General features: G+C 44.6%; 1 protein-coding gene and 1 gene segment (V, D, J or C); both read right to left on the bottom strand.

Moving 5' to 3' along the window:
- The window catches only part of LOC131752098 (immunoglobulin gamma-1 heavy chain-like), a 229,364-nt gene extending 209,306 nt beyond the window's left edge, over nucleotides 1–20,058 (bottom strand). Inside the window, exons 1-2 of the mRNA XM_067030637.1 lie at nucleotides 19,954–20,058; nucleotides 19,549–19,859 (exon numbers count right to left, since the gene is read on the bottom strand). Of these exons, the coding sequence (XP_066886738.1) occupies nucleotides 19,549–19,859; nucleotides 19,954–19,999 (357 nt within the window). The 5' untranslated portion in view covers nucleotides 20,000–20,058. The remainder of the gene's footprint in view (nucleotides 1–19,548; nucleotides 19,860–19,953) is intronic.
- Nucleotides 1–26,335, bottom strand: part of LOC131752097 (Ig mu chain C region membrane-bound form-like) — a 202,494-nt gene that overhangs the window by 140,989 nt on the left and 35,170 nt on the right.

The raw sequence follows: 26,335 nt of genomic DNA, 5'->3' as shown, positions 1-26,335 counted from the left end.
TGACTCGTGGGCTCAGATGCAGCTTCCCCACGTGTTCACGTCGGAATCCCCGAGACACTCACCTCTGGGCGCTGACACCACGAAGAGGAAGAACCACAGTGCATTCATTTTCTTACAGGTGGGATTCATGAAGGCCAGAACGTTCTTTGAACAGGAGAGGAAAAATGAATTTAAGTGGACTGGTACTGTATTTTTACCTGTGACCTAGGTGGATATTTGCATATGGGAGGGACCTTTGTATAAACAGCAGAAAGTAGTGAAGGGAGGTCCCAGGTTCTGGGGCTCCCCCTGTGAGGAGGGTGCTGACTGTGCCCTCAGAAACTCAGCCCCCACCTGGGTCCCCTCTCCATGCCTGGGTGTCTCTTTGTCCAGGAATGAAATGAAGCTGATTAGCTGGTCAGGTAATTAGATGTGGTCAAGGATCAGTTGTAGATTTTGGGAATAGACTTGAATCTCATGGAGGCAAACATCTTCACTTATCAAATACCCTCACATTCAGGGACCTACAAATTGTCAGACATCGACTCACTTTTTGCTTTCTGCATTAGCTCTTGCTTATCTACTGGATATTCATATATTGGAGACAAAACATTCATGTAATAATCACTTTGAAAAAATGATTCTGTAAAATTGAGTAAAATTCACTGTTTACCAAATTCACAAGAGAGGTAGTGTCTGACTTAATTTGGGTGACCAAGTCTTCACCTGAAACAGCTTAAATAATGTCAAGATTTGCTCTGGAGGAGGATTTGTTCATAACAAGTAACCACAAAGTTTAGTTCGTGGACAAGGTAGTCATTTCTGTTGAGATGCTCATCTTTCTCAGAGCTGCTGACTTAGCCAGTAGCCTGTCCCGCTTTTTTTCAACGCACAACTGAGTATCTGCAAGAACGTCGTGAACCGCAGGACCCCCTCCTTGCAGGTGGACATTGAGGAGTCCCAAGGCTACCAAGGACTAAGAACACACAGCTACGGGAAGCTCTTCTGGAAACCAATATGCTGAGCAGGTGTCCTGGTCACAGTACGTGGGCTCACACCTTCTAGAAGTGTTTATTTCTTACTCTCTGTGTCACTGCCAGTGACACCGGAACTCAGTGAACACAGTTTGCACCACACTGTGTGAGTGAACCTGCATGAATCTTGGAAGGAAACCTTCACAGTGAATGGCTTGCAGAGTATGAGGGCGTCATGGTCAGAGGAAAGCCCCCACTCCAGGAAGCAGGTTCCCTTAAAAACTTCATCTGAGAGCAGCTTTCCAGGGTCCCTGTTTCACTGAGTCCTGCAACTGTGCCTGAGGTCGTCTAAGTAAATGGTGCTGGAGAGCAGAGCACAGCTCCATCCCATCTCCCTGTGGGCGCTCAGGATGTGGCTTCACCATCTGCATTTCAGTCTGCAAGGATGTAAGTTGAGGATCACGACGGTAACGGCATGTCTGACATTTATAGTGGGTTTGCCAGGGGCGTGGAATGTTGACATCAGTGTCACCAGTGATGTGATCTCTCCTGGGAACCAGAAAGAACAATGTGAGTCCCCATCGCAGACTGACACCCTTGTACATGTAGCACTGGCTCCATCCCGGACTGAGAGGTCACACCTGTGGGTCTGGGGCAGGTCAGCTCTCCCTCAGTCCAGTGATCTCACCTGTACACTGACTGACGTAGGACGTGCTATTTATGAAAAGCTCTTTCCTCCAACCTATTTTATGAATATAGTTCAAAATATATCATATTGCTTCTAGCTTTTTCACTAATATCAGTAATGAAAATTAAATAATAAAGAATCAATATGCCTGAATGTAGATAATAAGAGTCAACTAAAGCAAGCTGGGCAAGAATCAGAGGAAAAGTCTGGACCCTGTTGTCAGGACCTGAAACGTGAGCTGATATGCTGAGCGACAGGGGAGGGGAAGGATGGCATCCAACACCTAGAACCAGGTGAGCCCATTATTCAGCAGGTGGAAGCAGGGCCTGCATTTGAACAGATGCACTAGCATCTGACCTGCCCTTCATGAGCTGGTGGACTGGAGGAGACCCATACAAATTCATATTCACATTGAAGGAATTATAACCGGTGTCTTTATGTTTCAGTGGGTGGGGATGTGTTGTTAAGGTCTATTTACCCCTAGGCAAAATATGTTAGGTCACCAGCACTAAAAACATTAATTTTGTCCTTTGTGGAGATCATTGGAGGCATTTGTGTCTGGAGACTAGATCTTATTATAATGCTGGAGGGAATATCCATTAGAGAAAACCAAGCAGGATGGTAAAAAAAGTGGTGAATTTTAAGTCATATTGTTTTGCAGGTTACTAGTGTTGGTCACACCAAGAGGGCCCACCTGTGTGATGGGAGGGAGAAGAGCACATGTTGGTGAGCTTCATGTTAACCACGTGGACAGGTCCATCAAATGATCTCTGTAATTCCCCTTATGAATGCTCCAGAGCATAAGCTCAAAATGGGGTGTGGACTTCAGGAACATTGAGGCCGGATGGTTGAGCATATTTAGGGTGTCTTTTGGAATTACTGAGAAAAGAAGAAGCATGAAGTATACATGAAAAAACCAGCAGTGTGCCCAGGTGATATTAGATTAGTTGCCTTAGATGTTACTGAACATACAGGGATTCAATGTCCTCACAGTTCATCCGATAGCTCCACTTGGAATCCAGCTTCAAATACGAGGAACGTAGATGAAATTCATTTATTATGAAACAAATTGGTGCCTAAATTTTAATAGTTATAAGTCAAAAAGCTATGGAAATGTGTTACTGAAATTGAAATTATCTATTTCTGCTCTAGAGCAACATAAATTAAAACTCATAATACTTCAAAAATAGTTCTTTTGTTTTCAGCTATGGCTAAAACCATAGAATCATTCAAGTAACAATCATTCACAGCTTCACATCCATCCAGGCAAAAGTCAGGGTTAGAATATGGTCATTCTAACTGATGAAATCTCACTCTCTCATCAAGGATCTGTGTCTCTGTGGACGTGCAGCCCAGTTCTCCCCAGCAGAACAGGAGGGACGGTTTGTTGGTACATTTCTGTTTTTCCAGAAGAGCATCTCTGAAGAAATCCGCCCTCTGTTTACCCATCTCATCCTTGTAGTATCTGAAAGAGGCCTTTGAGTGTACTGTGACATGTTCCCACATAAAGTTCCCCATGGTTTAGGCAGTGAAAAAGTTCATTTAACTTCACTTTTATTGAAACAGAAACACAACAACTAATAATTGAGAAGCATAAAAACACATTTAAGGTTTACCCAAAGGCAAGTTAGAGACGGGAAGAAAGTATTTGCAAGAGACATATCTAATATATCTGATTGTTATCTAAAATGTACCAAGAAGTCTTAAACTCAATGATAAAAAACAAAGAAAACTATTTAAAAAATGGGCCAAAATCCTTAACAGACACCTCATCAAAAAGACAATCAGTTTGCAAATAAGGCTATGGGAGCACTTATGTCACAGGGAAATGCCAATCAGAACAAGTACATATCATTTCAAACTTACCAGCGTGGGGGAAATGAGGCCTCTGAGGACCTTAAACACGGGGAGGCTCGGAGCAGCAGGGGGTCCATACACCGCGGGTGTGGATGCGGACCCGGCTGCTCCGGGGAGACACTCTGGGGGCTGCTTGTGAAATAAACGAACTCTTCTCTATGTTTCAGCAATAGTGCTCCTTCATATGTATCGGAAGGAAAATAAGACTTAATCCAGAGAAAACCCAACACACGATGTTTACTTAGCTTTATTCATATTTGTCGAAATTTGGAAACAGCCAACATGTCCTTTCATAAGTGAATGACTAGTAAACAGTGTCCATCCACACAGTGGACACTGAAACATGACACCGATGTGGAAGAAATATCTGAGGGTGCGATGGAAATGCAGAGCAGAGATGCCAGAAGAACGAAACTGGCAAGATGATGTCAGGAGTGTGAAAGTGGCCCTTGACGACTCAGGTTCCTAAGACGTCGTACAGAGTGAGGCTGAGGAGAAGACAGCTTGGCTTTGTCAGGACGGAAATCTCCTCCTCTGCCGCTCTTGAATTCTTGGGGCTGTACTAATAATAAAACCGACAAAAACAGATTGACAGGATAAAAAATAACTTTTAACCATGTGCATGGATGTGTCACAGAAATGGATCTGGAAGTGACCAAGGCAGACAGCTTTTATATATTTAGAGAAAGAGCCAATATTTCGGAGGAATTGACAGGACAAAGAAATGTATGTTTTTGGTGCTCAATTAGTAGAACCTAAGCAGAGTTTGGGGTGCGGGGTAGTGCATTAAAGACGGAACATGGTTTGTTCATAGAGACTTCCAGGCCCGAATTCCCATCTCTGGTGATGAGGGTGTCCTTCTATCTCCAGATGCAGGGAGAGCACCTTTCACATGAGAGATTCATTTCTTGCTTCAGGGGGACAGAAAGGAAGGTCAGAGTGTCCCTCTGCCTTGGCTCTTTCTTAAGTCACTTTAATTCACAGCAATCAATATAAAACTTAGGTGCACTTTGGGGTGGCCTACCCTGGCTCCAATACTCAGTGCCTCTTTTATTATTTTGTTTCTCCATTTACACACCAAGCATGTGGTGTAGGTGGCATTTTACCTGAATCTCACAGATGTGAAGCTAAACTGCCTCCTGGATTTGTTAGGTGATGCGCTGGAGAGGACATCAGGACAGAGTGAGCTCTCCTGTCGAGGCCTAGGCTTCTCACCCTGGACTTGGCCACCCCTGCAGGGGTTCCTGGCCAGAGGTGGGCCTGCCTGCGAGGCTGCAGGACCCTTCATGGAATGAGAACCTGTGTGATTTTCCTGCACTCTAGTTTTCCCCTGAGAAGCTGAGGTGAGGAAAGGAGCATAGACTGGTTTTCAGCAGTTTCTGAAAATTCATGTTATTATCCACCTGACTACAACCTTTCCCTACCAACTACTTGTCTATTGGCAATAGCTTTGATGATGAATATTTTACATAAAATAAACTGCACAGTAGAACAGGATGCAGGTAGTATCTAAGCGTATAGGGATTCTATTGGACCTGGAAGCAAGGTGCACATGTAGAAACCCCCCCATCCACGCCCCCTCTAACTGGCATTATTCACAGCGACCCACTGAGGATCCGGGGCTGCTCATCTCAATCATGCTTCTCATGCACGAGGTGAGCAGGCAGGTCAAGAGCCAGCATCCTGGCAGGGACAGCTGGTCTACCAGTAGGGCAAGGCTGAGATTTCACCATGAGGAAGGAAGAATATACACAAGTCTTTATACATGCGCTGGGATAGTTTCACAATGGATCAATTTAGACAAGATTAAGACAACGAAAAACCTGAATATCTAACGTTGAGTGTCTGCCTTTCATATATGACATTTCTTCCCCTATTTCCAAAAGTGTTTCTTATTCAGAGACTGATTGTGTAAGTAAAGAACCATGGATGAGTACAGAGACGTTCCCCAGGGAAAACTGCTTTATGGAGAGGAAACCCCAGACCCTTAGAGGAAAGCAGCACTTAATTACCATCTGCACCTGCTCCTGTGGCTGAAAAACACAGTTCTATGTCCTGAGTGCCCCCTGCATCGCCCCTCCTGTCTCCCTGCAAGGAGGTTTGTGTCTGGGCTCACACTGACTTCCCCTCACTGTGTATCTTTCGCACAGTAATACACAGCCGTGTCCTCAGATCTCAGGCTGTTCATTTGCAGGTAGAGCGTGTTCTTGGAGTTGTCTCTGGAGATGGTGAATCGGCCCTTCACAGCGTCTGCATAGTATGTGCTACCACCACTACTAATAGCTGAGACCCACTCCAGCCCCTTCCCTGGAGCCTGGCGGACCCAGCTCATGGCATAGCTACTGAAGGTGAATCCAGACGCTGCACAGGAGAGTCGCAGAGACCCCCCTGGCTGCACCAAGCCGCCCCCAGACTCCACCAGCTGCACCTCACACTGGACACCTGCAAACACAGAGAAATCCTGGTCAGGAGACTGTCACACATCCACTCATTCCATCACTCACATCCTCAGTATCTCTTGCTCTCCATGAATTACCTTGTAAAATCGCCACAAGGACAACCAAGCTCAGCCCAAACTCCATGGTGAGTGTTCTTTCCTGAACCCCGAATGGGAACACCTGGGAATCCCGGGCCAGAGCTCCTCTCCCAGAGCTGCAGGGTCAGGGCTGGGGCTGCTTTATATCAGCAGAGGAAGGTCCTTATTTGCATGACCTTCTAGTATATAAGAGCCTATGTCATTGAACGTCCTCAGAAAGGGCAGGGTCTCAGAGCAGGTGTGAGACTCTTGGATTTTGTGGTGTTGATAGCATTTGGGAAATATAACTTTCATTATGTGATTCTTCCAGAGTAAACACTTAGGACCCATATGTCCTTTTACATATGCACCCACATCTTGTGATGTAGCTGTCACTGTTACCCTCATATTACAGGCGTAAAGTACACCCAGAGGAATGGAGGGTGTGTGGAGTGTGCAAGGAGAAACATGGGGTGACCGTTAGGTCCAGCAGCTGCAACGGTGCTCTGGGCCAGGCCGCTCCCCTGAACCTATTCCAGGACAAGGCTGGACGTGCCGGGTGAGGTTTGCAGATCCCCCTCCTGTAATGAGATCGTGATGACCTTGCTCTCTTCTAGTGTTTACCTGAAATATATGGAGAGGCTCAGGGTTCATGAGAAGTATTTTCAAGAGTCTCTTACGTTTCAGTATCTTTCCTTCACTCCTTCCCTCCCAAGTCATGCATTTCTTTCTTTGTAATTACTTTAAAGAGGTTCTTGACATATAATAAAGCACATATACTCAGAATGAACACTCTGATAAATAGTGACGTAGGCATCAGCATTGTCAGGGGAGAACAAATTACTTCCTCTCATTATTTTCTGTAGTTTCTGGGTTTCCTCCTTCCTGTCCCTTCTTATCCTCCTTTCCGTCCCTACATAACCGTTGAGCTTCCCTTTTTACTTCAGACTACTTTTCATTTTCTAGAATTTATAAAAGTGAGATCATATTATACGTGTTTTTATTGTTAGGGGCTATTGTACTCAGCACAAATAGTTGTGAATACTATCATGCTTTTGTGTGTATCAAGAACCCTTGGTGTTAATAACAGGCTGCACGTAAAGAATGATCATAGCATGATAGCCTTACTTATTAAGCCGATGTGTGATATTGGAATTATTTCCAGTTTCTGGGTGTTACAATAAAACTGATACTCATCTTGGAGATGTAGAGAGATGAGACGCTGAGACAATGCTTCATATTTAATGTTCTTAAAACAACCTCAAAATGGGACACGTTGCACATTATCCAAATCTCACCAATATATCAGATAATTATAGAAGTATGACAGGAACAAATTTAAATCTTTGAGAGAGAGAAATGCTCACAGAACAAAAAACAATAAGAATAGTAATCCTGACATAGGCTTCTGAATGGAATAAAAACTACTACAAGATTAAACTAGAAATGGATGCCTTGAGGTGGAGTGTGGTTAAGGTGTAATAGTGTCCCAATATCTCCTAACTAACTACCTCACCAGTGTCAGCGTGGTCCTTGTAAAGTGTGGATTACATAGTATTACCTCTCTATTCACACAGGTGTGTCTTTTTACCGGGGACAGCCTAGGATTCCTGCCTGAGCTCTTAGATCCTCCTGTGTCATGGGGAGGAGGACCTTGGCTCTGGACTTGGATCTTCACTCTTCCACAGCATCTCCCCTTACAGTGTGATCTTTGTCCCCTCATCCAGTCCAACTGTGCAATATATTTACCAGATATGAAATGGTGAAATAGGGTCACACGTGGAATTGAATAATAATGTTTCAGGTGTTGACTAATGCAGAAAACCCTGTCACAACCGTTGACAGTTTACACTGAGAGCAGCTCTTTATTCTGTTCACCGTCTCTGCTTAGGGAGGGCCTGGAAGAGAAGCCCACCCTGCTCCATGCAGGGTCACTGTGAGAGGCTCACGTTCAGCTGCAGGACCTGCTCCTGTGGTGCACACTCACGTATTAGGGAGGGTGACCCTGACTGTAGGCTGGGGGCTCGGCCAGGTCTGAGGGCCGGGCCTTGTAACCACCTCATGTGGACGTTGCTTGGGCTCTGACTTCCTTTCAGCACCATGACTGGGACAGCCGAGCGGTCTGTGAATCAGAGCCCGTCCTCAGGGCCATCACGTACCCATCTAGACAGAGCTTAATATAAGGTCCCAGAAGTCAGGCTCCTAACATTTACCTAACTGACTTGAAACTCACAGCTCCATCATACTCTGCCCATGAATCATTGTGGTCTCTTCATTTACAGTTGAGAAAAAATGGATGCAACAAATATGTTCTTCCATAAATTAGTAGATAGTGCGTGATGTATCCATGCTGTGGAATTGTATTCAGCAATTTAAACACTAAACTATTATACCATGAAAAGACATGAGGGAATCCTAAATGCCCATTGCTAATTAAAAAATCGGTCTGAACACGTTGAATTTCACCTATTTCATGTTTGGGAAAAGGGAAGTCTATATATAAAGCAAGCAGATGAGCATTTAGCAGGAATTAGGGAGAAGGTGGTTGATAAGTGAAACATGGCCAATATTTAAGGATAGTGAAATTCCTCTTTATGAAATTGCAGTGGCGGAAGCATTGCACTATGAACTTGTCAGAATATATAAAGTATTAGCAGAAAGAGTGAAGCTTATTGAACATAAATATAACTGTCATTTGTAAGTCAGAGACTCAAGGATGGAACGATGCGCACTGCATAGATGAAACCAAAGATCAGAGTGAATCTATGAAGTCACACGGCTGAAGAAGGTGGGGAAATAGGTTTTGACCTAAGTGACTTTGGAAACGAGTGGAGTCCGAAGGCTAAGTCCTAATCCACTGCACAGAAGCACTAGAGCCTGGTGGATACCGGTATTTCCATCAGAGTCAGGCTAGGAATTCTGTTACTACTGTGCACGTGGAATTGAACAATTAGTAGCTGGATGGCATCGGTGGAGCCAGGCTTCTCACCGTTGGATGGAAAGTAACAGACAAGCAAGGACGTAAGCCTGGATTGACTCATGTGATGTTACACTAGGATCGGAACTGTAAGAATGATCTCACATGTACCTTAACACAGGTCAGAAGGTGAGGTACAGAGATAGTTGCAGCCGTGTGTGTGTATACGTGGGGTAGTGCACACAGATATATTTCCTAGGTCTGTTAGCGTATAGGGTCTAGAGGCAATGCTCCCATTAGACAGGACACCAGCATTAGTATCCTAATACCCACTCTTCTGGTTGCTAATACTATTCTCCAGGAAAGGATCCACAACTCATCTGAGGCATGGCTAATTCTAGGACCGGAGAAGAGAATACACATGATTATCCCGCAGATTCTGGTATCACCAGAAAGTAAGGAAGTGTTGACACAGATGGTTGGGGGCTTGTAAAGGGGATGCAGGAGACAATCTGAAAGAGCTCCTCATGGATGACAAACTGCAACAATTATAGAAGCAAAGAAAATGCCTTAGTATATAACCATAACACGAGGTATGAAACAAATGTCTTGATTCATACTTATATAAAGAGATGGAATAAATGTATCTAATGGGGAAGGGAGGAGAAATCTCCCTTAAGGAATAACTTCAGGTAACTCATCAGGGTCATCCTCCCTTCAAGAAGGTGGACTTAACCCTCCATCCCTGAATGTGGCCTGGCGTGGGGACGTGGCAGAAATTATGGGTGCCCTTGAGGTTCATGATGAATTTTTAGGTATAATATCCCAAACATCATTCATAAAATAAATTTGTAATTTTTTGAAACCATTAAAAATTCTGTCCTGAAAACCGCAACAGCAAGATCAACAATAACTTCTCTGATAAGGCAGTTACAGCACAGACTTGGAGAATGTGCTCTCTAATATCATATTTATAAAGAACTTGTACCATGAGTATACAGCAAATTCACAGCTCAACAACAGCAACAAAAAATGAAAATAATGGACACTGTGCCAGTGATCTGAAGATACTTCCACAAAGTAGAGATAAAAGGTTTTATCAAGAATCTTCATTAAGGATACGTAAAATTACACGATGATGAGATACTGCTACTCACTTATTACAACAGTTAAAGTATGAAGTAATAAGAAATTCAAATATTGGGGATGATGTAGAGCAAAGGTCCCCTCATCCGCTTGCGGGAAGGAATGTCAAAGGCAGCCAGTTGGAATATATTTGTGGATTTCTTAGAGAGGAAACCCGACACTCACCATAGGATTGAGGAGTGAGTTAGAAAAGTATTTACAAAAATTGTTTGAATGTTTATATTTATACAAATAACTTCATACGGGTGCTCGTATCATCTTTATACATTCGAGCCTTTACCACTCCCTCAAAATGTGGTTGGTTTTTATGGTTATTTTCCATATGATTAGGATATACCTGTTTCTGTTCCCTTTTACCAATCTCTCTATTTTATCTAATTATCTATTATCTATCTCCACACTAGATAACAAGGTACAGGAAACACAGCCCACATGGTACAACCCAACCTGTGTCCCGACATTTCAAAATGTCCTCTGAGGAGAAAGTGACTGCAGTGCTATATGGACATCAATTTCTGCATATAAACATGATTCATACTATTGAAGTGAAAGGCATTGCATCAAACAAGACTGGAGAGATTCTCAGGATAAGAAGAATTGGAAATTCATGTGATGGTGGAAAGCAGATTTAAAGCTCAACAGTACACATTATTTATGTCATTTACCGATTGAAAAGTTGACAACTAAAAACAGAAAGTAGTGACCTAATCTTGAAATAAAGGTTTCATGAAGAAATATTTCTGTGTGGCTTGTCCAAAGATAGATGGGGAAAGACAGACAAGCGTGACTCCATGAAAAAAAGTCTCAAGATTCGAGACAAGAAAGTTCCCTTGAATCACTGTGGTTGAGGCTTCCAAGGGCAGCAATGATCAGTGGAGAAACCCCAGCTTCTGGGAGAAAACCCCTCCATGACATCTTCTGCATATGTCCTGAAATTGGTCCTCTTGTTTCCTGATGACCCTGATCGCTCCCATGTGGTTGGAGCGCCCCCTGCAGGGAGAGTCGTGTCTGGACTCACCCTGACTTCTCACTGCGCCTCCTGGGACAGTAACAGAGGGCTGCGTCCTAGGTCATCATAGCTGAGCTGCAGGGAAAACTGAATTTGTGAGGTGTCTCTGGAGGTGGAGAGTCATTTCTGGAGAGACAGCTTGTATGCTGTGCTACTCCCAGAAGCAAAGCACCCCAGTCACGCCAGCCCTTTCCCTGGGGACTGAGGTATCCTGTCCCAGCAGTCCGCACGGTTTGTGATGGAGAATCCAGAGACTGAGCGGGTGAGCGGGAGGGTCTTCCTTAGACCTGGACCCGATTCCTGCATCCGCACCTGGGACAGGACACCTGAGGAAAGAGAAACAATGAGACACCCCCTTCACAGATGTCACGCCATAACTCCACCTTCCCCAGACCCAGGAGATGCTCACAGCTGAGGGAAACCAGCAAGAGGAGGAATGACCAGGAGATTTCATGGTCATTTTGATTAATGCTTCGACTTTCAGAGAGTGAGGTCAGTGAAGATGAGAACCCGGACTCTGAGTAGCACAGGTGCTGTGTTTTCCCCTTGAGCCTGGGCGTGATGTGCAGGAGGGAAGCATGTTTCCGTGTAAAGATGCTCATGGCTGGTCCTTCTCTAGGGCTGTGGAGGAGGGTGCTGGCTGAGATCCAGGGTGGACACAGCTTTACGTCACCTTTGAAGAATGGGTGATGTTTCTTTTCCCATATGATACTTACATATCGATATATGTCTATCTGCGTCTATATTATAGGTGTATTAGTTGGCTGTGTGGCCATTAAAGAATAACAGACTGGGTGGATTAAACAACAGAAATGTATTCCTCTCAGGCCTGGAGGCTAGAAGTCTAAGGTCACGGTGTCAGCAGGTTTGAGTCTTCTCAGTCCTTTCTCCTTTGCTTGCAGATGGACCTCTTCTCACTGAATCCTCAGATGGTCTTTTCTCTGTAGTCCGTGTGCATCCTTGCTTTACTTGTATGTTCATTATGCCTCTTGTTAAGTGCGACACAGACCCTTGACCACCCTTAGCCAACAGGCTCCTTGTAATGCTGTTCTCAACTAGTCTTGACCAGTGGGATTCTGTGTTTATATTTGCGTGGCCAGGTTTTGTCAAGAGCCCCGCTAAGTGAGAATAATGACTATCTCCTAGCCTTTAACTCTGATCACCCTCAATATTTGATCGAAGCCATCAAACCTCCTATGAACCGAACGGTATCTGATCACCCTGGTCTCCCTTTAGCAAGAATCCTTTTGAGTCTATGGCACCAGAATCCCCTTAGCCTGTAGTTCTTCTCTTAATAATTTCCTGTCCACTCCACCCCACCCTCTTCTTGGCCATAAGCCCCCACTTGCCATGCTGTATGTGGAATTTAGCCAAGTTTCCGAGGCTGCATCCCATATGCAGCAGCGAGTTTTGTCTTCAGGTTTTGGATGAGCTTTATATTGGAAACATGAGTATCCTTTTCACCACCATGGCCATATAACTCATGCCTGAATGAAGCTGATCTCTCATGTATAGTTTCGCTAAGTCCACTCACAGCCCTTTATGTGTAGGGACACTAGACTGTTCTTCAGCCCTATGCCTGGAACTACTTTAAACAATCGCCAGGAATCCCAGAAATGTGAAAAGCATGGCACTAATTTGACCCCATAAAGTGCTTAATTACATGATGGGAGTAGAAAGAAGAAAAGAGAGCCTCACCTTGACTGACCTCAGCTGGGAATGTGTTTGTGTGTGTGTGTGTGTGTGTGTGTGTGTCTGTGCTTTTGTGTGTGTGCATGTGTGTGTGTGCATGTGTGTGAGTGTGTGTTTGTGTGAATGTATGTTGGGTGATTCAAACAACTGGCCACATTGCTAATGTCCGTGAATGACCATGAAATGACAGTATTTCCTTTGGGGAGCTCATAAAAGCTAGAAGTAGGTGAAGTTGCGGAAATGGAATCTGTGAATAATGAGGTCATTGCACATGCAGTATTGGCGCGCTCTGGCATTAGAGTCTATAACACGACCTGCTGCAGAATTCAAACTGTTTGTGTAGGTTGCCTGAAAGCAGGAGGGTGTGTCTCTTCCTCCCACAGGTACACAAGCAAAACAACAATTAATACTGTTTAAAAATCTCACGTGCATTATCAGGACATTTACAAGTTTCACGAACTTCAGCCTCTAATTGAACATCGTGGTGAGCTGCAGGGTGGTTTGGCGCTCCTTTGAGAAGAAAATAGACAAATGAAAAATAACGTTAATTCTTGAGTATTATATGCATGTTCATATGAATATATATATACACAAGTATAATAAAAATAAAAATTAAGCAAACATGTACATGCACACAAAATTTTCTAGACACAACATAATCCACATCCATGAAAAATTAGGGTACAGAAGAGGGTCCCTGGTGGAGCTCCTGGGCAGGAGGAGGAAAGCTCAGGTTCTAACAAGAATTCACTCCCAGCCCCTATGTGCACCTGCCCCAGGACGCAGCCCTTTACCTGTTGGGTCCTGTGCGCCCCCTGCTGGTTAAAGGCCTCCGTGCAGGGAGGTTCGTGTCTGGGCTCGCACTGACTTCCCCTCACTGTGTGTCTCTCACACAGTAATACACGGCTGTGTCTTCAGTTGTCAGGCTGCTCAGTGATAAGTAGACTTGGTTCTTGGACGTGTCCCTGGTGATGCTGAGCCGGGACTTAAGACTTGGGTTATAATACGTGTTTCCTTTATAACTGCTCTCAGCAAGCCACTCCAACCCCTTTCCTGGAGGCTGTCGGACCCAGTCGACATTAAAGTTGGATAATGAGTCTCCAGAGACGGTGCAGGTGAGGGAGAGGGTCTGGTAGGGCGTCACCAGGCTGGGTCCCGACTCCTGCAGCTGCAACTCGGACAGGACACCTGTGGACAGAGAGAACCACGGTGACTCGTGGGCTCAGATGCAGCTTCCCCACGTGTTCACGTCGGAATCCCCGAGACACTCACCTCTGGGCGCTGACAACAGGAAGAGGAAGAACCACAGTGGATTCATCTTCCTGCAGATGAGATTCATGGAGCCCAGAAAATCTCTTCAAGCAGGAGGAGAAGCCCGAATTTAAGTGAACTGTTCCTTTGATTTTACCTTGTGGTCTAAGGGGATATTTGCATATAGGAGGCACCTTCTTATAAAAAGCAGAAAGTAGTGAAGGGAGGTCTCTGTCTCTGGGGCTCTCCCTGTGAGGAGGGTGCTGACTGTGCCCTCAGGGAACTCAGCCCCCACCTGGGGTCTCCGTCCCGATGCCTGGGGGACTCTTTGTCCAGGGATGAAGTGATGCTGACGGGCTAGTCAGGAAATCAGCTGTGCTCAGGGATTAATGGCCCATTTGGAGAACAGGCTTTAATCCCATGGATGTATACATTTCACCTAAATACCCATCAAACATTCAGGGTCCTCCAAGATGTCAGACACAGACTCTTGTGTTTTCCTTTCTGCATTACCTCATGTTGACTTCCCGGATGCGCAAGTATTTGAGACAAACCTTACATGTAACAATGACATTGAATTCAGACAGAGTGAGGTAAAATTAAATGTTTATCGTAAGTCACAACAGACTCTGTGTTTCCCTTAACCTGGGTGAACCTTTCTTCACCTAAAACAGTTTAAATATTGTCAAGAGTTGCTCTGGAGGGAGATTTATTCATAGCAGCTAAACACACGGTGTATTTTGTGGGCAGGGGTATCATTCTTGCTGAGATGGTCATGGTTCCTAGCGTTGCTGACGTGGCCGGTAGCCTGACATGCCTTTTTCCTTGTACATGTAGCACTGGCTCCATCCCGGACTGAGCGGTCACACCTGTGGGTCTGGGGCAGGTCAGCTCTCCCTCAGCCCAGTGATCTCACCTGTACACTGACTGAGTCCAGCCTGCTGTCTATGAGAAGACATTTACTCCATGCTATTGGATGAACAGAATACTATACTTCTTCTAGCTTTTCCAATAATATTTGCAGAGTAAATTAAATATTTAAGAATCTGCCTGTTGAATGTTGATAATAGGAGAGCCAACTGAAGTAACATGGGCAAGAATCACAGGACAAGTGTGGACCCTGTTGTCTGGACCTGGAAATTGAGCTGATACGCTGTGAGATAGGGCTGTGGAAGGGATGGAATCTAAAACGTAGAACAAGGTGGGCCCAGTATTCACCATGTGGAAGAAGGGCCTGTATTTGCACAGGTTCCCCAGCATCTGACCTGCCCTTCTTGAGCTGGTGGATTCGAGGAGATCCACCCATATTCATGTTAACATAGAAGGATACATAATAGGTGTCTCTATGTTTCAGTGGTTGCAAATGTGTTGTTAGGGTCTATTCAACCCTAGGAAAAATGTGTTAGTTCACCAGGACTAAAAAATAGTTATATTTCCTTTGTGAAGAAAATTGGAGGAAATTATGTCTGGAGACTAGATCACATTATAATGCTGGAGGGAATATCCATTAGAGATGACCTATGGGTGATGGTGAAAAGAAGTGGTGAGATTTAAGTCACAAAGCTTTGCAGGTTACGAGTGATGGTCACAGAAGAGGGCCTGACCATTGTGATGGGAGGGAGAAGAACTGATGGAGGCGCGCTTCACGTTGACCACGTGGACATGTCCTCCTGATGGCCTCTGTGTTTTCCCGTATAAAACCTTGAGAGTATAAGCTCAGAATGAGGTGTGGCCTTCAGGAACATTGAGACCAGATGGGTTAGGTCATTTAGTGTCTTTGTTGGAATCACTGAGCAAAGAGGAAGCAGGAACTATAGGTGGAAATCAGCGGTGCCCTCAAGTGATATTAGATTTGTTGCCTTAGATGTTACTGAATGTAGAGAGATTCACTGCCTTCACATTTCGTCTTCTAGGTGCACTTCGAATCCAGGTGCAAACGTGAGGGATGTAGATGAAGCATTTATTATGAAACAACGTGGTATCTAAATTTTAAGAAGTATAAGTCAAAGTAATGGAAATGTGTTACTGAAATTGTAATTGTCAAACTGTTCTCTGGGGCAACGTAAATTAAAATTAATAATACTAATTCAAGGTATTGATTTTGTTTTCAACCATTGCTAAATCCATTGAATCATTCAAGTAACAATCATTCATAAACTCAGGTCCATCACGGGTAAAATTTATGGTTAGGTGACGGTCATTGTAACTGATGAAATCTCACTCTCTCATCAAGGATCTGTGTCTCTGTGGTCGTGCAGCCCAGTTCTCACCAGCAAGACAGGAAGGAGGGTATGTTGGTACATTTGTATTTTTACAGAAGAGCATCTCTGAAGCAGTTCCCCCTCTGTTTACCCGTTCCATCCTTGTAGTATCTGAAAGAGGCCTTTGACTGTACTGTGACATGTTCCCACATAAAGTTCCAATGGCCTAGGAAGTGAAAATTCAACTTCCCATTTCATTGTAATAGAAACACAACAACTAACAATTGAGAAATTAAAACAATACATTTGAACTTTACCCAAAGGCAAGCTAGAGATTGGCAGAAAATATTTGCAAAAGACATATCTGATATATCTGATTGTTATCTAATATATACCAAGAATTCTTAAACTCAACAATAAGAATGAAACAAAAGTATTTAAAAATGGGCTAAAACCCTTAACAGACACCTGACCAAAAGAAAAACAGTTTGCAAGTCAGGCTCTGGGAGAACATATGTCAGAGGGAAATGCCAGGCAGAAGAAGCACATGTCCCTGAAACCTCACCAGCGTGGGGGAAATGAGGACTCTGAGGACCTTAAACACGGGGAGGCTCGGAGCAGCAGGGGGTCCATACACCTTGGGTGTGGATGCGGAACCGGCTGCTCCGGGGAGACATTCTGGGGGCTGCTTGTGAAATAAACGAACTCTTCTCTATGTTTCAGCAGTAGAGCTCCTTCGTATGTATCGGAAAGAGACTAAGACTTTAGTCCAGAGAAAACCCTGCACACGATGCTTACTTAGGTTGATGCATATTTGCCAAAGGGTGGAAAGGACCAAGATGTCCTGTCGTAGGGAAGGAGTAACACACAGTGTCCATCCACACGATGGACACTGAAACGTCATGCCGATTTGAAGAAGTATCGAAGGGTGAGCTGGAAATGCAAAGTAGAGATGCCAGAAGAACACAGCTGGCAAGGTGATGTCAGGAGTGTGGAAGTGGCCCGTGGGGACTGAGGTTCCTAAGACGTCGTACAGAGTGAGGCTGAGGAGAAGACGACTTGGATGCGTCAGGGGGGAAATCTCCTCCTCTGCCGCTCTTGAGCTCCTGAGGCTGGACTGATGATAAAACTAACAGAGACGGAGTAACAGGAGAAAAGAGAAACATTTTAACCATCGGCCTGGACGTGCCGTGAAAATGGACCCAGTAGTGACCAAAGCAGGCAGGTTTTATATTATTAGACGAAGATCCAATATTTGTTAGGAATTGGTAGAAGGAGGAAATGTATGCTCCTGGTGTTCAATTAGTGGAGATCCTAAGCAGAGTTTGGGCTGGCATAGTCATTAAAGAAGGAAGAAGACTTGTTCATAGAGACTTCCAGGCCTGAATTCCCCATCCCTGGTGATAAGAGTGTCCCTCTGTAATGCAAAGCAGGGTCCGGCTGCTTGGTGTTGAAAAGCCAATAAAGAGGCAGAGTTGGTAGAGAGGTAACTTTGCTTTATTTTGGCGGCCTGCAACCGGGGATGGGGGACAGACTTCTCTCCAAAGACCACCCCCCAGTGAGAATCGGTGGGAAAGGGCTTTTATAGGTGGAAGGAGGGGCTACAGGCAGAGACAGCAGAGTCAACTCTGACAGTCATCTTGAAATTGGTCATGTGGTGGTCTGATCAGCCTCATCTTGACTGTTTTCAGTAGAGTTCATCTTCAGTTCCAGGGTCCGTTTCTTCCCATTTCTTCGGGGCCAGTTCTTGGAATTGTGGCAGCTTATGTCATGGCTATAGCCTTGTCATCATGCACTTAACCTCTTCTTCTTGGTGGCTGTTTCAGTATCTATAAGACACCTAACGGGACATGGACAAGCATATTGTCTATAACCATTGAGGGGGAACTTAAGGTCCTTGATTTGCTTAAGGACTAAAGTATTATTATTTCATTTTCTTGGACAGTTTTTGTTTCTTTCTAGATTTTCTGATTTCTCTGATTAAACTTACTCTTAGGCTAAATTCTTTGCACTGGAAAGAGGCAGGTAGAGGGTATGGAGTAAAGGACCATTTCACTTCCACCTCCAGGTACAGGGAGAGCACCTTTCACATGGGAGGTTTATTTCTTGCGTCAGGGTGACAAGGAGGAAAGTCAGAATGTCCCTCTGCACTGGCTCAGTCTTCAGTCACTTTGAGACATATTTTGGCGTGGGCTATCCTGGGCCCCAACACTGAGTGTCTCTTTTATTATTTTTTGTCTTTACACATGCACACCAAGCATGTGATGTAGGTATCGGTTTACTTGAATCTTACAGATGTGAAGCTAAACCGCAGCCTGGAAGTGGCAGGTGATGCGCTGGAGACCACACATCAGGACACACTGCGACGTCCTGTCCAGGCCTGGGTTTCTCTACCCTGGACCAGGCCGCCCATGCAAAGGTTCCTGGCCAGAGGTGGGCCTGCCTGCGAGGCTGCAGGACTCTTCATGGAATGAGAACCTGTGTGATTTTCCAGCATTTTAGTGTTCACCGAAGATGCTGTGGTGAAGAAAGCAGAATAGATTTGTTTTCAGCAGCTACTGAAAATTCATGTTATTATCCACCTGACTATAAACTTTCCCTACCAACTACTTATGTGTCTATTGATAATAGCTTTGATGATGAATATTTGACATAAAATAAACTGCACAGTAGAACAGGATGCAGGTAGTATCTAAGCCTATAGGGATTCTATTGGGCCTGGAAGCAAGGAGCACATGTAGAAACCCTGCCCCCCCCCCAAGTCCCCTCTAACTGGCATCGTTCCCAGCGACCCACTGAGGATCCGGGGCTGCTCAGCTCAATCATGCTTCTCATGCACGAGGTGAGCAGGCAGGTCAAGAGCCAGCATCCTGGCAGGGACAGCTGGTCTACCAGTAGGGCAGGGCTCAGACTGCACAAGGAAGAAGGAAGAATATGTTCAACTCTTTATACATCCACTGCGACAGTTTAGAAATCGGTCAATTTAGACAAGATTTAGACGTGGGATACCCTGAATATCTAACTTTGAGTCTGTGCCTTTCATATATGACAATTTCCCCCTTATTTCGAAAAATCTTTCTAATTCAGTGACTGATTGTGTAACTAAAGAACCATGGATGAGTAGAGAGAGGATCCCCAGGGAAAACTGCTTTATGGAGAGGAAACCCCAGACCCTTAGAGGAAAGCAGCGCTTAACTACCATCTGCACCTGCTCCTGTGGCTGAAACACACAGTTGTATGTCCTGAGTGCCCCCTGCATCGCCCCTCCTGTCTCCCTGCAAGGAGGTTTGTGTCTGGGCTCACACTGACTTCCCCTCACTGTGTCACTCGTACAGTAATACACGGCCGTGTCCTCAGATCTCAGGCTGTTCATTTGCAGGTAGAGCGTGTTCTTGGAGTTGTCTCTGGAGATGGTGAATCGGCCCTTCACAGAGTCTGCATAGTATGTGTAACTACCATCACTATTAATAACTGAGATCCACTCCAGCCCCTTCCCTGGAGCCTGGCGGACCCAGTGCATGTAATAGCTACTGAAGGTGAATCCAGACGTTGCACAGGAGAGTCGCAGAGACCCCCCTGGCTGCACCAAGCCGCCCCCAGACTCTACCAGCTGCACCTCACACTGGACACCTGCAAACACAGAGACATCCTGGTCAGGAGACTGTCACACATCCACTGATTCCATCATTCACATCCTCAGTATCTCTTGCTCTCCATGAATTACCTTGTAAAATCGCCACAAGGACAACCAAGCTCAGCCCAAACTCCATGGTGAGTGTTCTGTCCTGAACCCCGATTGGGAACACCTGGGAATCCCGGGCTGGAGCTCCTCTCCCAGAGCTGCAGGGTCAGGGCTGGGGCTGCTTTATATCAGCAGAGGAAGGTCCTTATTTGCATGACCTTCTAGTATATAAGAGCCTATGTCATTGAACGTCCTCAGAAAGGGCAGGGTCTCAGAGCAGGTGTGAGACTCTTGTATTTTGTGGTGTTGATAGCATTTGGGAAATGTAACTTTCATTATGTGACTCTTCCAGAGTAAACACTTAGGACCCATATGTCCTTTTACATATGCACCCACATCCTGTGATGTAGCTGTCACTGTTACCCTCATATTACAGGCATAAAGTACACTCAGAGGAATGGAGGGTGTGTGGAGTGTGCAAGGGGAAACATGGGGTGACCGTTAGGTCCAGCAGCTGCACCTGTGCTCTGGGCCAGGCCGCTCCCCTGAACCTATTCCAGGACAAGGCTGGACGTGCCGGGTGAGGTTTGCAGATCCCCCTCCTGTAATGAGATCATGATGACTTTGCTCTCCTCTAGTGTTTACCTGACATATATGGTGAGGCTCAGGGTTCATGAGAAGTATTTTCAAGAGTCTCTTACGTTTCAGTATCTTTCCTTCACTCCTTCCCTCCCAAGTCATGCATTTCTTTCTTTGTAATTACTTTAAAGAGGTTCTTGACATATAATAAAGCAAACATACTCAGAATGAACACTCTGATAAATAGTGCCGTAGGCATCAGCGTTGTCAGGGGAGAACAAATTACTTCCTCTCATTATTTTCTGTAGTTTCTGGGTTTCCTCCTTCCTGTCCCTTCTTATCCTCCTTCCCGTCCCCACATAACCGTTGAGCTTCCCTTTTTACTTCAGACTACTTTTCATTTTCTAGAATTTATAAAAGTGAGATCATATTATACGTATTTTTATTGTTAAGGCCTATTGTACTCGGCACAAATAGTTGTGAATACTATCATGCTTTTGTGTGTATCAAGAACCCTTGGTGTTAATAACAGGCTGCACGTAAAGAATGATCATAGCATGATTGCCTTACTTATTAAGCCGATGTGTGATATTGGAATTGTTTCCAGTTTCTGGGTGTTACAATAAAACTGATACTCATCTTGGAGATGTAGAGAGATGAGACGCTGAGAAAATGCTTCGTCTTTAATGTCCTTAAAACAACCTCAAAATGGGACACGTTGCACATTATCCAAATCTCACCAATATATCAGATAATTATAGAAGTAAGACAGGAACAAATTTAAATCTTGGAGAGAGAGAAATGCTCACAGAATAAAAAACAATAAGAATAGTAATCCTGACATAGGCTTCTGAATGGAATAAAAACTACTACAAGATTAAACTAGAAATGGATGCCTTGAGGTGGAGTGTGGTTAAGGTGTAATAGTGTCCCAATGTCTCCTAACTCACTACCTCACCAGTGTCAGCGTGGTCCTTGTAAAGTGTGGATTACATAGTATTACCTCTCTATTCACACAGGTGTGTCTTTTTACCGGGGACAGCCTAGGATTCCTGCCTGAGCTCTTAGATCCTCCTGTGTCATGGGGAGGAGGACATTGGCTCTGGACTTGGATCTGCACTCTTTCACAGCATCTCCAATTACAGTGTGATCTTTCTCCCCTCATCCAGTCCAACTGTGCCATATATTTACCAGATATGAAACGGTGCAATAGGGTCGCACGTGGAATTGAATAATAATGTTTCAGGTGTTGACTGACGCAGAAAACCCTGCCACAACCCTTGCCAGTTTACACTGAGAGCAGCTCTTTATTTTGTTCACTGTCTCTGCTTAGGGAGCGCCCAGAAGAGAAGCCCACCCTGCCACAAGCAGGGTCACTGTGAGGGGCTCACGTTCAGCTGCAGGACCTGCTCCTGTGGTGCACACTCACGTGTTAGGGAGGGTGACCCTGACTGCAGGCTGGGGGCTCAGCCAGGTCTGAGGGCGGGCCTTGTGTCCACCTCATGTGGACGTTGCTTGGGATCTGACTTCCTTTCAGCACCATGACTGGGACAGCCGAGCGGTCTGTGCATCAGAGCCCGTCCTCAGGGCCATCACGTACCCACCTGGACAGAGCTTAATATAAAGTCCCAGAAGTCAGGCTCCTAACATTTACCTAACTGACTTGAAACTCACAGCTCCATCATACTCTGCCCATGAATCATTGTGGTCTCTTCATTTACAGTTGAGGAAAAATGGAAGCAACAAATATGTTTTAACATAAATTAGTAGATAAACAATGCATGATGTACCCAGGCTGTGGAATTGTATTCAGCAATTTAAACACTAAACTATTATACCATGAAAAGACATGAGGGAATCCTAAATGCCCATTGCTAATTAAAAAATCGGTGTGAACACGTTGAATTTCACCTATTTCATGTTTGGGAAAAGGGAAGTCTATATTTAAAGCAAGCAGATGAGCATTTAGCAGGAATTAGGGAGAAGGGGTTTGATAAGTGAAACATGGCCAATATTTAAGGATAGTGAAATTCTTCTTTATGAAATTGCAGTGGTGGAAGCATTGCCCTGTGAACTTGTCAGAATATGTAAAGTATTAGCAGAAAGAGTGAAGCTTATTGAATATAAATATTAATGTCATTTGTAAGTCAGAGACTCAAGGATGGAACGATGCGCACTGCATAGATGAAACCTAAGATCAGAGGGAATCTAGGAAGTCACACGGCTGAAGAAGGTGGGGAAATAGGTTTTGACCTAAGTGACTTTGGAAACGAGTGGAGTCCGAAGGCTAAGTCCTAAGCCACTGCACAGAAGCACTAGAGCCTGGTGGATACCGGTATTTCCATCAGAGTCATGGTAGGAATTCTGTTACTACTGTGCACGTGGAATTGAACAATTAGTAGCTGGATGGCATCGGTGGGGCCAGGCTTCTCACCGTTGGATGGAAAGTAACAGACAAGCAAGGAGGAAAGCCTGGATTGACCCATGTGATTTTGCACTAGGATCAGAGATGTAAGAATGATCTCACATTTAACTTAACACAGGTCAAAAGGTGAGATATGTGTGTATATGTGGGGTAGTGTACAGAGATATATTTCCAAGGTCTGTTAGCTTATAGGATCTAGAGGCAATGCTCCCATTAGACAGGACACCAGCATTAGTATCCTAATACCCACTCTTCTGGTTGCTAATACTATTCTCCAGGAAAGGATCCACAACTCATCTGAGGCATGGCTAATTCTAGGACCGGAGAAGAGAATACACATGATTATCCCGCAGATTCTGGTATCACCAGAAAGTAAGGAGGTGTTGACACAAATGGTTGGGGGCTTGTAAAGGGGATGCAGGAGACAATCTGAAAGAGCTCCTCATGGGTGACAAGCTGTAAGAATTACAGAAGCAAAGAAAATTCCTGAGTATATAAACATAACACAAGGTATGAAACAAATGTCTTGATTCATACTTATATAAAGAGATGGAATAAATATATCTAATGGGGAAGGGAGGAGAAATCTCCCTTAAGGAATAACTTCAGGTAACTCATCAGGGTCATCCTCCGTTCAAGAATGTGGACTTAACCCTCCATCCCTGAATGTGGCCTGGCATAGGGATGTGGCAGATATTATGGGTGCCCTTGAGGTTCATGATGAATTTTTAGGTATAATATCCCAAACGTCATTCATAAAATAAATTTGTAATTTTTTGAAACCATTAAAAATTCTGTCCTGAAAACAGCAAAAGCAAGAGCAACAATAACTTCTCTGATAAGGGAGTTAAAGCACAGACTTGGAGAATGTGCTCTCTAATATCATATTTATAAAGGACTTGTACCATGAGTATACAGCAAATTCACAGCTCAACAACAGCAACAAAAAATGAAAATAATGAACACTGTGCCAGTGATCTGAAGATACTTCCACAAAGTAGAGATAAAAGGTTTTATCAAGAATCTTCATTAAGGATACGTAAAATTACACGATGATGAGATACTGCTACTCACTTATTACAATAGTTAAAGTATGAAGTAATAAGAAATTCAAATATTGGGGATGATGTAGAGCAAAAGTCCCCTCATCCGCTTGCGGGAAGGAATGTCAAAGGCAGCCAGTTGGAATATATTTGTGGATTTCTTAGAGAGGAAACCCGACACTCCCCATAGGATTGAGGAGTGAGTTAGAAAAGTATTTACAAAAATTGTTTGAATGTTTATATTTATACAAATAACTTCATACGGGTGCTTGTATCATCTTTATACATTCGAGCCTTTACCACTCCCTCAAAATGTGGTCGGTTTTTATGGTTATTTTCCATATGATTAGGATATACCTGCTTCTGATCCCTTTTATCAATCTCTCTATTTTATCTAATTATCTATTATCTATCTCCACACTAGATAACAAGGTACAGGAACCACAGCCCACATGTTACAGCCCAACCTGTGTCCCGACATTTCAAAATGTCCTCTGAGGAGAAAGTGACTGCAGTGCTATATGGACATCAATTTCTGAATATAAACATGACTCATACTATTGAAGTGAAAGGCATTGCGTCAAACAAGACTGGAGAGATTCTCAGGATGAGAAGAATTGGAAATTCATGTGATGGTGGAAAGCAGATTTAAAGCTCAACAGTAAACATTATTTATGTCATTTACCAATTAAAAAGTTGACAACTAATAACAGAAAGTAGTGACCTTATCTTCAAATAAGGTCTGATGAAGAAATATTTCTGTGTGGCTCGTCCAAAGATAGATGGGGAAAGACAGACAAGGGTGACTCCATGAAAAAAAGTCTCAAGTTTCGAGACAAGAAAGTTCCCTTGAATCACTGTGGATGAGGCTTCCAAGGGCAGCAATGATCAGTGGAGAAACCCCAGCTTGTGGGAGAAAACCCCTCCATGACATCTTCTGCATATGTCCTGAAATTGGTCCTCTTGTTTCCTGATGACCCTGATCGCTCCCATGTGGTTGGAGCGCCCCCTGCAGGGAGGGTCGTGTCTGGACTCACCCTGACTTCTCACTGCGCCTCCTGGGACAGTAACAGAGGGCTGCGTCCTAGGTCATCATAGCTGAGCTGCAGGGAAAACTGAATTTGTGAGGTGTCTCTGGAGGTGGAGTCATTTCTGGAGGACAGGTTGTATTCTGTGCTACTCCCAGAAGCAAAGCACCCCAGTCATGCCAGCCCTCTCCCTGGAGGCTGAGATATCCTGTCCCAGCAGTCCGCACGGTTTGTGATGGAGAATCCACAGACTGAGCGGGTGAGGGGGAGGGTCTTCAATAGTCCTGGACCCGATTCCTGCACCCGCACCTGGGACAGGACACCTGGGGAAAGAGAAACAATGAGACACCCACTTCACAGATGTCACCCCATAACTCCACCTTCCCCAGACCCAGGAGATGCTCACAGCTGAGGGAAGCCAGCAAGAGGAGGAATGACCAGGAGATTTCATGGTCATTTTGATTAATGCTTTGACTTTCAGAGAGTGAGGTCAGGGAAGATGAGAACCCGGACTCTGAGTAGCACAGGTGCTGTGTTTTCCCCTTGAGCCTGGGCGTGATGTGCAGGAGGGAAGCATGTTTCCGTATAAAGATGGTCATGGCTGGTCCTTCTCTAGGGCTCGGGAGGAGGGTGCTGGCTGAGATCCAGGGTGGACACAGCTTTACGTCACCTCTGAGAAATGGGTGATGTTTCTTTTCCCATATGATACTTACATTTCCATATATGTCTATCTGCGTCTATATTATAGGTGTATTAGTTGGCTGTTTGGCCATTAAAGAATAACAGACTGGGTGGATTAAACAACAGATATGTATTCCTCTCAGGCCTGGAGGCTAGAAGTCTAAGGTCACAGTTTCAGCAGGTTTGAGTCTTCTCAGGCCTTTCTTCTTTGCTTGCAGATGGACCTCTTCTCACTGAATCCTCAGATGGTCTTTTCTCTGTAGTCCGTGTGCATCCTTGCTTTACTTGTATGTTCATTATGCCTCTTGTTAAGTGTGACAAAGACCCTTGACCACCCTTAGCCAACAGGCTCCTTGTAATGCTGTTCTCAACTAGTCTTGACCAGTGGGATTCTGTGTTTATATTTGCGTGGCCAGGTTTTGTCAAGAGCCCCGCTAAGTGAGAATAATGACTATCTCCTAGCCTTTAACTCTGATCACCCTCAATATTTGATCGAAGCCATCAAACCTCCTATGAACCGAACGGTATCTGATCACCCTGGTCTCCCTTTAGCAAGAATCCTTTTGAGTCTATGGCACCAGAATCCCCTTAGCCTGTATTTCTTCTCTAAATAATTTCCTGTCCACTCCACCCCACCCTCTTCTTGGCCATAAGCCCCCACTTGCCAT

The sequence above is a fragment of the Kogia breviceps genome, chromosome 3 (assembly GCF_026419965.1).
Source record: "Kogia breviceps isolate mKogBre1 chromosome 3, mKogBre1 haplotype 1, whole genome shotgun sequence".
Taxonomy (NCBI): domain Eukaryota; kingdom Metazoa; phylum Chordata; class Mammalia; order Artiodactyla; family Physeteridae; genus Kogia; species Kogia breviceps.
This window is presented reverse-complemented; position numbering and strand designations above follow the sequence as displayed.